Raw genomic sequence first — 15,893 nt, 5'->3', positions numbered from 1 at the left:
GCAACTCAAATTATGTCATTAATTAGTGGTGCCAATCCACAGATCATCCCAGTAATGCATCAGACAAACACAGGATTTATAACGGACAGCCCAAAAATATGAGTCACACATCTAGACATGAGGCACAACTCTGTACAGTTGAGAAATATGTTTTGCAGGAGTTGCCACTGTGCTATACAGGTGAACAGCAATAATGTACATGGGTGCATTGTGTGCTAGGTGTAGGGCCATCACCTACTAACACGTATGTCAGAGGTGTATATTAGTAGTAAAATTAAGTGGAAAGGGCTGCACTGCATGATGTTGAGGGCCTGTCCAGAGTGTGTATGTTGTGGTGTGACTGTGTGTTGTGACCAGTTGGCTATTGTGAGGTCTGTGTAATGCCTTTGTGCCACCCCACCATTATGTGTCTGTGTATGTATCTGTGTATGTATCTGTGTGTGCATGCGTGTGTTTGTGTGTGTGTGTGTGTGTGTGTGTGTGTGTGTGTGTGTGTGTGTGTGTGTATATATATATATATATCTATATATATATATATATATATATATATACCAGCAAACCTTATAGTGCAGGTATTAATTTACATATGTTATCTTCCACTCACAGGTGGACATGGTGGCCGTGGTCCCCCCCACTCAGAATCTGATGTCAGTGTCTCTGCAGATTCTGGCCATGATGGTGGTCCTAGTGAGGCACAGGTTGTCAGGGGATGAATCTGTGCCATTGGTTGGCATCCCACAGTCGTTCACAATGTCCCCGCACACAGTCACAATGCCCACACATACCCCATCCTCAGCAGCCACAGATACTGGACAGCTGGCAGGTGGTGGCATGGAGCAGGTTAGTGTGCTGACTATGGCAAGTGTGAGTGTAGACACTAGCCATAGCCAGAGAGCAGGCGAGGTCCCACACAGGTGGGTGGACAGGGGTGCTCGAAGAAGGATTGCTGCCCATTGAGCCACTAATGGAAAGTGCCACAGCAGGTGTCACCAGACGCATGTTTCAGACTGTCATGGATGCACAGGTATGTAGTGAACACAACACCAGACAAATACTCAGGGTCTTGGATGCAACTCTTCTTGGCTTATTTGACAACATACGTGACCTTGTTGAGGCCACATGTCAAAATTCTGAGGTTATGAAAAGATGGTGGGGTGAGACCTTAGCAATACTCAACCATGGAATGTCTGTGCTGCAGCATGTGGTGTGAGATGAGTGTTGGTCACATGGATGTAGGTCAGCACCAACATCAGCTGAGAGTATATGTGGCCATGCACCTTTGCACTCCCGTAGTGGCAGTCCCACCAGCAGTATTGAAGGGTGGGTGCTGCCCACACCACGATGGAGCAGGCCATGGGCACATGGCCCTGGCTTGTCCCTTCAGAGATATAGATCCAGCAGACAGCAGTCACCATCAGGGAGTAGTACTGCATCTGGCCTTGGGCCTGGTCGTGCCAGTGAGACCCCTGGCAGGACCAATTTACGTTTCCATGGCCAGAGATGGTGAACTGTACACCCTGCATTGTACGGTTCACAGCTGTCCAACATACCCCTGTGTAGGGCAGCCACATGGAGTGACTGTGCATACAAAGACACACACATCACCATCACAACCAGGTCACCTCCAAACACACACACCACCTCTGCATAGCCCATTCATAGAACACCCCTCCAAACCTGCACACATGATGTCAACCATATGGCCCAGCCTAGGCCTCTAGCAAGCCCACACAACACCCTGTGCATAGGATGATACTTGTGCCATATCCCTGTCATCCATACTGGGCATGCCTCCATCTGCCTACAGGAGCAGCTTCAGGAGCTTCCTCTTCTGAGTCACTCTGTACCTGTAGGGACCTTAGCAATGGTGGGGGGCTGTGTGGCCCTTCCCCGTGCTGTTCCTGCTGCAGCTGTTTCTGCAGGATCATATTGTGTAGCATGGCACATACTATGAACATGTATGCACATGTGGCTGGAGAGTACTGCAAGGCTCCACCAGATGTGTCAAGGCAGCGGAACTGTGACTTGAGCATCCCAAACACACACTCTATAATGATCCTGGATTAGGTTCATAGGTTCATACTAGGCTATCTGCCCTGGGGCAATTATAAGCCTAGCCCAATTCTGTATGGCTTACGCCACCCCTTGATTTGAGTATACTGTGCCCTTTTCAAGGTTTAGTTTATTGTGCCTCTGTCTAATAGTGACAGGGGAGTAATCCCTGGGACAAACCTATGATCCCCCATTGTGCCTGTGCCTCATTATGCCTGTGCCTCATTATGGCATTCTTGAGTGGGTGTGTGTGCATTTCTGATGGGTGTCATCATCCACAGCTCCAGTGCATATGCAGAATCTCCCACCAGATGGCCATATGGGATGTCCCCACTGGCAAGTACCTGGTACAACTGTGATGAATGCCAGATGCGGGAGTTGTGATAGCTTCCAGAGCTGCCAACACACACATTCATGATAATGCCGTGGACATTGCACACAACCTGACAGCTGATGTAGGGGAAGCCAGGGTCTATATTAAATCATCGAACACTTAAAAAAGAAAATGATGATTTATTGACCCCATGTAAGCGAAAGCTTACAAACTCAAACGCTTAGAACAGCGATTTTTTTCGAAGGGGAAAAAAGTCGCTGCTCCAAAAAAAAAATACACTTAAAACATAACATAAAGTGGGGGGCTTTGCCCCCCACACCCCCTGACATGGGGGCCAGCCCCTACTTAAATATACCAACTCTGAGATCACACTACAGTGAAAAAAATGGCAAAGTAACAGATGCAGCAAAGTGATTTCTTTCCCAGGGAAAGAATTCTCTTATATGCCACTTCGTCATTTTGCCTTTTTGTCTTTTCAAGTTTGACCAAGACACATTTGAAAGAATGCATCTTCGGTCATCTAATAGGAACCCGGGAAGCCCTTGTGGTTTATGTAGACCCTACTCTGTTCACCAGGTAGTGCTTTGATGTGGATGTGCATGCAGTCTATCGCACCCAGTACCTTCGGTTATTCTGCTATATGGTGGAAGAGATGCATATTGCTGGTCCTCTCCTCATGGGTGTTGGGGAAGTAAATGTGCTCACTGGCATGTGGTAGGATGGCATCCAGGAACTGGTGGAGTACCCTGGATGTGGATGTCTGTGAGACCCCCATGATGTCCCCAGTAGGTCTTTGGAAAGTACTTGTAGCTAGTATTCTTAAGGCTACACATACCTTGGTATCCACTGGGATGGGTTCCCCTTTGTTGGCTCTAGGTCTGAGTTGAGGCAGGTACAGCTCGATGATTTTCTGAGTATGTCTCTGTCCACCCTGTAGTGCTGTACTATCTCGAGATCATGTAGCAAACCCAGTGCCGAAACGTAAACAGTCATGCTATTTCCAGGGATTTTTTTTTGTTTTTGTTTTAGACCCAGTGTGTGCCACACAAACCTGTTTAGCTAAGGTGCTAAGGTAAACAATGAGAAATGGCCCTCCTCTGGAACCAAACGCGCTCTTCATTTCATGGAATAAGTCAATACAGCCTTAGACACACCACCTTGCTTAGCTGTGCTTAGCTAAGCTCATCTGGGAGCCATGGGGCTCCAATGTGCTTACACCAAGCATGACACACCCCATTTTCATGTCTGCTGCTCCTCCTGCTTACACCACTGCCTTATATCACCTATACAGTTAGGTGCAGTTTGGCACTTTGCTTCTTTTTTGTGATTCAGTAAATTTATCTCATTAGCATACCCCACTGCCTTAGTCCCTAGTTACAACACTACACCAGAGACTTTCCCTTTAGCAACCACTGTTTCCTGCTATTGCTTTGATTCTGTATGCCATAGACTATAATGGCAAAATGCAGATTTCACTTAGAATTGACTTTTCACACATATTTTCTTTATTTTCCATATGATCCCATTTGAGGGCCACTGCCCTATGCTTAAATGGTCAAGATTGGCCCAAAAAAATAAAATTTGATTTTTATAACTTTGCAACACTTGTCCATGCTATTGGCCATATATTTGGTCATTGTCATGCCTAAGGATTAGAATACATGCTTTAGTTTGAGCTGTCATGCCTCCATTTTTGATTTTTGCAGAAATCTATTTGGCTAGTAGCTGAATACATTTCTGCATGCTACACTATTCTGCCACAGATGCCTGCCTGCTTACTGGATCACTAATTGACCTAATGTGCATGGTTTTCAACAGCAAATGAGGTCATTAGCCTAATCCAGTCATGTCTGTGGCAGACTAGTGTTGCCAGGCACATGCATGTCCCCAGGCTTGTTTACTGGATAGCTCGGCGGCCATATTCTGTGCAGGAATGGCTACACTATTCCTGCACAAAATTTTTTGCTTACTGAATCCCAGGGACTGTTAACCTCACAAAAATTAATCACACAAAACTTGACCATACCTAATATAAGATTCAATAATATACCATGAAAATGTATTTAAGTTTTGCTAACTGCATTTTTAAGACACTTTAATGGAAATATGGTCATTCAGAAAAGGTGGGACTGTGGTCTTCATTCTCAATTGCCAAATGTTCTTTGAATTCAGTGAGGTTTTCCCATGCCCTAAGGGCGTCTGGAAACATTTTCAAGAAAAGAAAACTTAAAATAATCACATGACTACAAAATGCTGACATTACTTTGTGGGAGACTGTTGTACATGGTGGAGTGGGAATTTGTCCTTTCCTCATTGTGAATTTGTACAATGGGTTCCTCATTGTGTTCTTCACCTTCCAATTGGCTTTTGTTCATTTTAAATATGAAATTGTACTAGGGGAATATTACATCTATAAGTTCCCAAATTTAGAAGTGCTGTATTTTGGACTTAATTCCATATTTTAACTGCCAACTCCATAGATAACAGCGGTATTGCAAGTAATATATATATATATATATATATATATATATATATATATATATATATATATATATATATATTGTTCAATTGCACCTTACATATGAACTGTGTTGTTGAGTGTATATTATTTTCTATCATTGTTAATAAGCTCCCCGGCCCTCTGCTGAAAATGGGCATATATCCAGTCGGACTTTCCCAGTCAACAAATGTAAAATTAAAAAAAAAAAAGAAGAAGAAATATATATATATATATATATATATATATATATATATATATATATATATATATATAAATATATAGATAGATATGTATGTATATATATATATATATATGTATATATATATATATATATATATATATATATATAGATAGATATGATAAATTCTGCAGGTGTAGTCCTTTCTGTTGTAAGCATGTACATTTGTTAACAAGACACACCAGTATCTATACTCATTAGACATGCATTGCTGCTGCTGATGTTGTTCTCACTCACCAACCATCCTCCTCCATCAGTTTCCATGTCACAGAATACTGTCTGTGTCCGACAGTTGTCCAGGTAGACTGTATACCATCCACTGAGGGCTTCACCTCTATCCATCAGCTGCTTGCAGTTTTTTGGACCTAGCAAGACATGATATTTTAATTGTGTTTGTTACAGAAGTACTCAAAAATTTGTATACATGTACATGCATACTACACATGCACTTACACAGACACACACACACACACACACACACACACACACACACACACACACATGCACACACACACATTATACACAGGAAGCAAGACATATGTCTCTCTATATCTCTATATGTATCTATATGTCTGTCTCTCTCTCTATAGATAGATAGATAGATAGATAGATAGATAGATAGATAGATAGATAGATAGATAGATGTGGATGCCATGTCATGCAAGTAGTCAAATGTTTATATAGTCAAATGCATTTCATGTTGGAAGAAATCACCAGATAATCCTATGACTACAAAATGCTGACATTACTTTGTGAGAGATTGTTGTACATGGTGGAGTGGGAATTTGCCCATTCCACAATGCTGTGTAACCTCATAGTTGTTATATATATATATATATATATATATATATATATATATATATATATATATATATATAAGGGTATATGGGGACTTGGCCCCCTGTGAACACACTACAGTGATAGGTTTATTTGTGTGTTTCAGTAATTCGATCATTGAACTTTTATCTTTTGGTACTGAAAGATTTGAATATTTAATTATATTAATATGAAATGCATTCAGTACATATTAACAAACACACACACACACACACACATACATATATATATATATATATATATATATATATATATATATATATATATATATATAGATATAGATAGCTAGATAGATAGACATATAGTTATATATCTAAATATATAAATCAGTATAAATGTATTTATCTATCTGTATATATAGATGCATTTATCTATCTGTATATATAGATGTATGTCTATTTACATATGCACAGTAACATGCACATGGACACCACTAACACACAAAAAACACACACATATACACAATTGTGTGCATGCACAAACATTCCCACACCTAGTAACCACATCTTAATTTCTGTAAGCAGTATTGTGGTATTAGTTTTTCCATTTTTTAATAATGCTTTTTTTTAAAAAAAACAGTATTTATACATATGTCTGGAATTACAACAGATGATGCAGTTAGACATATAACAGCAAGTACAATATATAGCTGGTATACCAGAATGCTCACACCTTATGAACTAGGAAGCATGCATGTTATTTAGATTTAAAATAAAATATACAAATAAGAAAACAGTAAAAAGAAATAGGAGCACAGAATCAGAGGAAACAAGCAGTAACAGTAAAGAACAATATATATAGTAGCTGAAAGCATTAACTAAATTTCATTAACTATAGCATTGCTACTGATGATGTGTATACAGAATTATATTGTGGTAATATCTGCAAAAGTATAATAGCTATGACTGAGTCTCTGATCATAATGAAGTTATTATGTCTTCAAGATGTGAATCTCAAGAAATCCACAAATGAGCAAATTAATGCCAATGTCTTATACTTTTTGCTTTTTAAAAAGGCATGTTAATGACTGAAGAATGAAACAAAAAAAGTACATTCTTATAAAGAAACTCATTGTGTAAGTGCAAAATTAAATGCTTTTCTCTTCAAATCTTAGAAGAGATGACTGCAAAATAATGTCAACACAAAAAAGGCAGGGAAAACTTCAAAGCATAGATTGTCACCACTACCTTATTGTGGAAAAAGGAAAATGACTGTCCATTAAATACAATCCTACATGGTATGTAGCTGCTCAAACTACTGCAACATTAATCCTTTGCCCCACTTGCATCCAAACTACTAGGAAAAAAAAACTACATATAACCTTCACAAAATCTCACTATCTGCTCCATTGCTCTCAAATTCAAGATTCAAGATTCACTCAAACAAGCAATCATCCTCAGTAGCTGCACCCTCACTCATGCAATCACTTCCACTTTCCATCACAGAAAAAATCCAGTCTTGCAGACTTCAAAAAGAACTTTCTGATCCACATTTATCTACAAGCCTTGTGCTTCTGCCCACATAATGGCCATATATTCTAAGGCTCACTCCTCAGACTCACTCCTCCTGTCTGTGTACTAAAATACATAGTTTTCTACCTTACTGTTAAACACTTTTCTTGCTAACTGTACCTCAAACTTTTATGATTCCTCCTCTCTACATTTCCAAAAATCACAGATATTCTAGGCACTTGATACCAGTGATGCCTTAAACTTACTCACTATATTATACCTCATCGTAACTATTCCTCCTTGATGCAATCACTCAGTCATCTACCTTTAATTGTGATTATATCTTACTCCTATGCATATACTATATATATATATATATATATATATATATATATATATATATATATATACTTACTTTTCTCCACTGCTTTCTAAATATTAAAATTCTATGCTTTGTAAATATAGATGCTGTATATAATTTCTCCTCTTCTTTATTTAGAATTTGTCAGAATGCCTATGATTGTACTGATCACATCTTTTCTTAGTTGACACCTTGAATATTCTTACGAACTTTCATCAGTTTGCCGCTGCTGTAAATTGACCGTTCTGCGCAGTCTACTACCATAGCAAAGAAACAGAAATAAAATTAAATACAATTGGCATTATACATATACATATCAATATGCTAAAATTATAACACAGAAGCCTCATTATAAGAAAAATTTGCTTTTGGGCTCATCTTAATTTGAAAGGAAGGTTTCAACTGTAATGAAATGCATTTACCTGAATGGGGATACAGGCTTGTGTTTAATACACTATTGAGTGATTCCTGCATGAACTATTATTATTGTACATCTACCAGCTTTTTTCATCTAAGACCAAGGTTACAATATCTTGGAAGAGGGCAGGGAGAACTTCAAAGCAAAGTTGGACACCACTATCTTTTCCTGAGATGGTTCATCCTCACAGTTGTTATATATAAGTAGTGAGCATGTGGTGGATGCAGTTTCCCAAATCAGAGGGTGCAGCATTTTTTTTCTTTACATTTTTATTTAAATTGTTATTCACAGTCAAATCATTTTTCACCATTGTAAATGCATTTTTTTAAAATTGTACTTGAAAAGACTGCATAATTCTTGAACTTTAATGGCCACACCAAATGTATAAACAAGAAAATCATTCAGTATACATGGATCTTTAAAATGGTAATACAGTTCTTGAACTTTGATGGCCATATCAAATGCATAAACATTTCATATATTCCTGAAAACAAATGACATTGTCAAAGCTAGTATCAGGGCAGGTCAGGTATTGTGCAAGATCTCAGTACAGCTGTCTTTGGGGTCATACCCATTCCCACCTGTACTGCAATTTTGGAGTTGGTATATATAATTAGCAGGGGGTGTTGGAGGGGTGCAGAGGGGCTTGTTGTCCTGTGAAAGCTTCTGTTGTTGGTGCAGTGCAGTATCAGCCTGATGTTTGCCTGTTCAGTTTTCTGATGTTTGCTGATGTGAGGCTTTGTTAATTTGAATGTTCAGCATTCTGGTCTCACTGTTTTGAAGTTCGATGTTCTGTTAATTCATTCTTTTGATAGGGATACATATACATGCACATATAAAATTCTGTTCCTGTTCCTGATGTTTCAGGAATCAGACAGACCTTGTCTGACAAAGATCAAGGAAAATCACTGTGTATAACAGAATGAAGTGAAACACGATCAAGTACTCTGCCTTCAAATTTTACAGTCAGTGAAGGAAAAAAGTTTACATGCAGGATCCACAGGACAGAGGTATCTTCCAGAGATCATCTTGAACTCAGTTTTACTCAGAAAATACTCTAATATGCATGTCTGTGTAGTAGACCTGAAAGAGATGTATATTCAGGAGGAATATGGGCCTGGTAGGAATTAAAATAGAAGGGTGTCTACATCATGCAATTGGATTGTCTAGCCCAGACTAGTTGACTTCAGAAGTTGCTGTCATGGGGCTACTGCATTTGTTGAAGTTTAACCTTATCTTCATCTTCTAACAAGTCAACATCAGACTTTTTAAATATCATTTGTAGTGTGGTTTCGGACATGTTTTGTGTACTAGGTAGTATAAGAAAATAGAGCAAAAAAAATTGCTTAGTGACATTCATGGCACTATGTTGACTAAATTATTGTGATGGTGCTTGTAGCCCACAGAGCAGCTCAAACAAGTAAACTTACTCAAAAATGTCAAACTCCACATATTGCTTTAACTTCTGCTTCTTTTCTAAGTGCTGCACATATTACTAAGAAGGCTGTGATGTGTTCTTATGTTCTAATAATATTTTAAGCACAGATATGCAGTGGCAGAAAGGAAAGCACTTGGCCGAGTTCATGTTGGTAGCTGACCATATCTTCTCACACTTGAGTGAGTGCATGTTTGCAGTTGTACACAGAGATCAAGCTTAATTAGTTAATACCTTTGTTATCATGAAAGAATGACAGCTTATTCTAAGAGAACTTGACAATTTTATATAAAAATGGGAAACACAGTTGCTATAGTGTTTTACAGGCCTGGGTCTCTTGCTTAGTTTTCACTAGGGGTATCTTTTGTATAAAGTGTGCATTTCTGTCTTGTGTCCATGTGGGCTTTTGCTGGGTGCTCCTGTTTCCTTCCACATTGCAGAGATATGGTGAACAGATGATCCTTTAAAACACTCAGAGGTGGATTTGCTGCAAATAAGCAAGTCCTAGGCAGGACTGCTTTCTTTGACTTGCACACACTGTGTGCCAGGATTAGCTTTGGCTTCCTATTCACCTTCAATTAAATGCATTTGAGTCAGGGATAGTTGGACAATGAATAAACAAAATAATGCTTTATATATGTATGTATGTATGTATTCATGTATGCATGTATGCATGTATTCATTTATTTATTGCATTTGTTAACAAGGTTAGACTAACTGGGCCTAATCAAAGGCCCCTTTTCCGCAGCAACCTGGGTTGGAAAGCTACATGAAAGATACTATTAACATAAATACAATGTAGCTTGAAGTAGTGATAATTAGTATAGAAGTCATGTAAATCATATAAATAGTATTTTAGAAGGAATTATACAGTGAAATTCATTGGTTATAAGGCTGTTAGTAATAGAAAGTTCCATGCAGCTGTCACTGAGTACAGAACGTCTTGTGCTTTATGGAGTTATTCACTGTATAATGGTAGTGGTTAGTATTAGTACAGATTAGTGGTAAAGAAGTGCTCATAGAAGAGAGATTATTAATGCATTGGGTGAAAAATAGATCAGAAGAAAAATATTGCAGATTTTAAAGTGAAAGTCAGTGTGTCTGAAAAATAAAATTAGATAGATTAATGGATGGCGCAGTGGTACAGCAGTAGCATTATCACCTCAGAGCAAGAGGTTCTCCAGTTCGATTCTCGGCTGGAGTGCCTTCTGTGCAAAGTCTGCATGCTCTCCTTGTGTTTGTGTGGATTTCCTCCAGGTGCTCTGGTTTCCTCCTATGTTCAAAGGCATGCATCTGGAGCCTTTCTTGCTGGCCCTCTGCTGAAAATTGGCTATGTTCCAAGTTGGACTTTCCCAGTTAACAAATAATAAATAAATAAAACTAAGGATAGATGGTAGGAAGTAAATCGAAAAATATTACAGTTTGGAAGAGTTGTATAGATACTAGTAGCGTGTGCATTGTGTGTCAAAATATGTAACAAATGATATGTAAATTATGCAGGATTCCTAGTATTGCTAAATGATTACATAGATGTGATGTAATACCTTATATATGACCAACAAAGATTTGCAATTGCTCAAGATTCTGGGCTAACATGATCCCTTTGTCAAGAGTTATTATGTTTCTGATGTTAGATGCAGTGCTTAAATATCCACTTGTGCCTAGAAAGGGAAGCACATCATTTCTTTCTTATTGGCTAAAAAGAAAAACTTGAAAAGAGTCAGTGTGCAGCTCAGATAGTTAATATGACACTTTACCTCAGAGACAGACACAATGCGTGTGTGTGTGTGTGTGTGTGTGTGTGTGTGTGTGTGTGTGTGTGTGTGTGTGTGTGTGTGTGTGTGTGTGTGTGTGTGTGTGTGTGAGCCTCATACTTCTGAAGGCCAGATTACAGCCTTCCATAAATTTCTCATTGCATGCTACATTAGGTTCAGGTTCACTTAGCTGGGACGATACCATTTCCAGAGACTGTTCTGATACTTAATTAAAAAATAAACTACAGTGTAAGAGATGTGTAGGGAGACTAATTAGATAAGGACAGCTATACACTATAATTTAGAATTTGATAAGAAACAAATGACCAGGAAGCCATGATTCAACTGCCAGAGTATTTAATGAATAAAAACAACACAGTTAAGCATTTTCATAGGATCACAGAATCATAGGATCATAAGAAGTTACTAGGCTAATGACCCTAGGGCCCTTACAAGCAAAGCCAAGCTTTACCATTATTTCCACGATCAGACCTATAACCCCTGTCCAAGAGGGACATAGGTGGATCCCCTGGGGTGAACTTAAGGGTTACCCACCCAATCATCCAGATTGTATTTGAAGAGGGCCAATGAAGTGCTCTGCTTGACATGAAGTGGAAGTCTGTTCCAAAGGTGTGGTAACCTCTGGGAGACAAATCTTTCCCTCCAGCAGGTTCTATTAATGTCACATACCATGTTAAGGCCATTAGAGTGAGTAATCCATGTACCATTTGACTTACGAATATGCAGCATTTCCAATAAAGCAGGGTCAAGGATTGCCTTATATGCAAGGCAGAGATTGCCTCTGAGCAGTCTGTATGAAACAGAATAAAGTGACAGTGATTTCAGAGAGTCCTGTTATGACAGATGCTGAAAACCTTGAATTTCCATTGTGAGGAATCCTTGTGGTCTCTCCAATTGCAGCAGGTGCTTGGAAAGGTGCATACCAAAAGGGGCATTGTACTCAGTTGCTGGCCTGATGAGGGAAGAGTACAGGGAGGTTATAACTTCTTTTTTTCTGGAGGCAATGCCTTTACTTATGAGATGAGCAGTATAGAAAGCTATTCTTACCACTGTGGAGACATGTTGATCAGAGGTAAAGTTGCTGTCAACATGTGTGCCCAGGTCTCACCACTGAGTGCACCAAAAAAGGTCAGTCATCAAAGGCCAACTTGTGAGAGCTTCAAGAATGGTAAGTCAAGATGATTTCTTTGAGGAGTGTAGTCTTTTGAAAAGCATGTTCCTTCAGCGTGGTTATCCTGAAACCCTTTTAGACAGCTTAATTAACGAGGTTAGGGTGAAGAGATTAGACCATGTGTACACACCACTTCTAAGTGTTAAAGATTTGTTACCTGTAACCCGCAGTATAACCAACACAGAGAATACTGTGACAAGTTCCATCATTAACAGTATCGAGGTAAAAGATGTAGGGTTAAGTTTCATCACTACTTACACTACACAGCCATTCTTGTATTGGTAGACTACAGAAAAACTGGGAATTATTTAAAATCAATTTAAATATACTTCATAAAGTAGGTGATTCACCTAGAGTGATTTTTAGAAAATGTAAGAATTTAAAGACCCTTTTGGAACAACAACGCCATACGAAAGCCCGTATTACCAGCTTGAACAAGTGCCAAAGTTGTAACTACTGCAAGTTTGTAGAGATTACTAATAATTTCAACATTGATGGTACACAGTACAAACTTAAAGGGAAATTTAGCTGTAACTCTAGATTTGTTGTGTATTTGGCCAGGTGCAAATTCTGCCCTGCATTTTATATTGGTAAAACGGAGCGGAGGCTCCGTGATAGAATATATGAACACCAATATGCTATTAACAAGGGCAGGTCAGAAAATGCCCTGGCCAAGCACATTTCTACCAACAAAGAACATGTGTTCAAGTTCTTAGTTATTGACCAAGTTATGCAAGATATTAGGGGTGGCCCTACGCCTCTCAAATTAGAGGAACTTGAATTAGTTTGGCAAGATAGGTTGAATGCTTACAACTTTCTGGGTTTAAATGAAACCTGCTCTATTAGTAGTATACTAAAACTGAAAAGTTTGCAGAGGTGAATTATTAACTGTTAAGAGTTTTAAATGTGATTATTAGTTGCTTAGCAGTTGACATTTACACAATAATGTTGTATTGTAGTAGGTTATGCCTTTTTAGTTCAAGTAGCATGGATAATTGACTGCTTAGGTGGCCTAAAAATTTGGTAGTGTTACAATTTTAGGTTTATTTATTAGTGTGTGACACCTTTTTTATGACTAGCTGCTTTTTTATATTGCCTTTAAGGAATCAAAGCAAATGTTACAATTTTTTTAATTGGTTATTCATGATCAGCTGTTTATATAAAATTGAGTTTTGAACTCTGTAACTTGTTTCTGATGAAGTTTGCCGGTTAGGCAAATGAAAAGCGCTTAAAACAATTTTATGTACTATTAAAACGTGTGGATATCTTTGACAGCTTGCCGTGACAGTAATTTCCTTTTTTGCATACTTAGGGTGTTGTTATTGATGTGGTAGTTAGCAGGAACATCACTCTTATTGAAAGGGATGATAATATATTATTTTGCATTGAGTTTAAGGCCATGACTTTGGCACCAGTCATTTGTTTGTGTAAGACCCTCTTGTAGAATGTTGACATCATTTGGAGATTCTATGACTGCTCCCAGTTTGTTGTCATCAGAAACCTTTGTCAGCCACAGACCTTAAGTTTTAGCTTGCACTTCAGAGAAATAGATTCCAAACAGTAGAGGTCCCAGGTCTGATCCCTGTGGGACACAACTGGTTACAGGTCTATTATTGGAGGTGGATTCCCCTATTTGGACTATATGGTTTCTATCAGTGAGCCAGTTAGTGACCCATCTAATGATATACGGGTTGATACCTAGCTGGGTGAGTTTGTCAATTACTTCTAAGTGGGGGATAGTGTCTAAAGCCTTGGCTAAGTCTAGGTAGGCTGTGTGCACAGATTTCCCCTCACAAAAGGCCTTGGTGACTGTCCCTAAAAAGTCCAGTAGATTTAACAGGCATGATCTCCCTTTGACAAATCAAGTTGAGTAGGGTCAAGTGTTTGAAGATTACCAATGTCTTTGTTGATAAGGTCCATGATGATTCTCTCCATGGTCAGTGGAAGCACCACCTTTGTGCAAGGGGATAATGGTGCCCTTGTTCCATTCTGCTTGGATGAAGCCAGTGCTTAGACTATGATTGAAAAGAGCACCCAATGACATTGCTAATTCTTATTTGAGCCCATGTTGTACGCAGCCTGAGATGTTTTCAGGTCCCATGGATGCTGTAGTTTTTGACTGTAGAGAGGGCATTTACAGCCTGCTCTTTAGGGATACAAGGTAGAGGACAGGTGGTAGGGATTTCTTGGGGTAAGTGTGGAGAGGAAGGGAGAGTGAAGTTTTCACACAACCTGTTGGCTAACAGGTTATGTCCACAGGCTCAGTGTATGTGGTATCATTAACTACCAGTTCAGCACAAATCTGAGCCTTTCATTTTAGGTTACGGATGTAGCTAAAAAATGCATCATGGTTGTCCTTAATTGAGGAAGCTAATTTGAATTCATAGTTAGCTTTAGAGAACTTCACAAGGAGTCTTATTGGCTTGTTTATGCTGATGAGGGAATGCTTCTAGTTTAGGGCTCTCTCCCTCTTACTCTTTGACAGTAATGTTTTTCCTCTTATTGTAAAGTCTGTTAATGGCATTTGTCCACCACACATGTTTGCTCTTCTTCAAGAGCTTGTTTTGGTCCTGTCATGTATGGCCACATCAATGCAGTTGTTCAGGTGTTTGTTTAAAGCATTTGTGTAGAACTCGGCATAGTTGCCAGTTCCATCTGAGGGAGAAGGTGCAGTGAAGCTATTTATACCATCCTGTAAGAGGTTATAATCTGTTTTGGAGAAGTTTTTTAGTTTAGTTTGTGCTACAGGGGCTCAGGTGTGATAGTAAATTCGAGTAATACTGAACTGTGGTCAGATCTCACCAGGGAAGACCTCACAATGGGGGTCCTACATTGGTCCCCCATATTGTTAATCACCATATCCAGGATGTTGGCACCCCCTTGTGGGGGTGTCAACTAGCTGGTCTAGGGCATTGGATTTAATGAAGTTGAGGAACCTTTGGGCAGGTGAGTTTCCGCAGGAGTAATTTCCCCAGTCAATGGATGGGTAGTTAAAGTTCCCCAAAACCATGATGTTCAGATGTATCTTGAGAGACTCAAGTAGATCCAAATAGGCAGAGTGGGTGTCCTGATTCAAGGAGGGGTCCTGTAGCTGGCAATGACTTAAATATATGTCCTACCAACAGTTAATTGCATCTGAAGTATCTCCAGGGAATCATGCTGTCCAACCAATCTGGAGGTGTATTTATCTTTAATGAATATTGGCACACCACCTCCTTTAGATTTCATGCCTTCAGTTTGTGGTCTGAACGTTTGGAAGGAGGTGTAGCCAAAGATGGATGTGGTGCTCTGCACAGCCTTGAACCATGTTTCCGTGATTAC

General features: G+C 39.1%; 1 protein-coding gene across 1 annotated transcript in view; it reads right to left on the bottom strand.

Annotated features, from left to right (window-relative positions):
* Positions 1–15,893, bottom strand: part of LOC122812120 (ficolin-1-like) — a 418,766-nt gene that overhangs the window by 313,102 nt on the left and 89,771 nt on the right. The window contains exon 5 of the mRNA XM_044084413.1: positions 5,362–5,489. Coding sequence (XP_043940348.1) covers positions 5,362–5,489 — 128 coding nt within the window. The remainder of the gene's footprint in view (positions 1–5,361; positions 5,490–15,893) is intronic.

The sequence above is a fragment of the Protopterus annectens genome, chromosome 1.part1, assembly GCF_019279795.1.
Source record: "Protopterus annectens isolate FY-2018-M chromosome 1.part1, PAN1.0, whole genome shotgun sequence".
In the NCBI taxonomy this organism is placed as follows: domain Eukaryota; kingdom Metazoa; phylum Chordata; order Ceratodontiformes; family Protopteridae; genus Protopterus; species Protopterus annectens.
The sequence above is the reverse complement of the archived record's forward strand: the minus strand, read 5'-3'. Positions and strand labels throughout refer to the sequence as shown.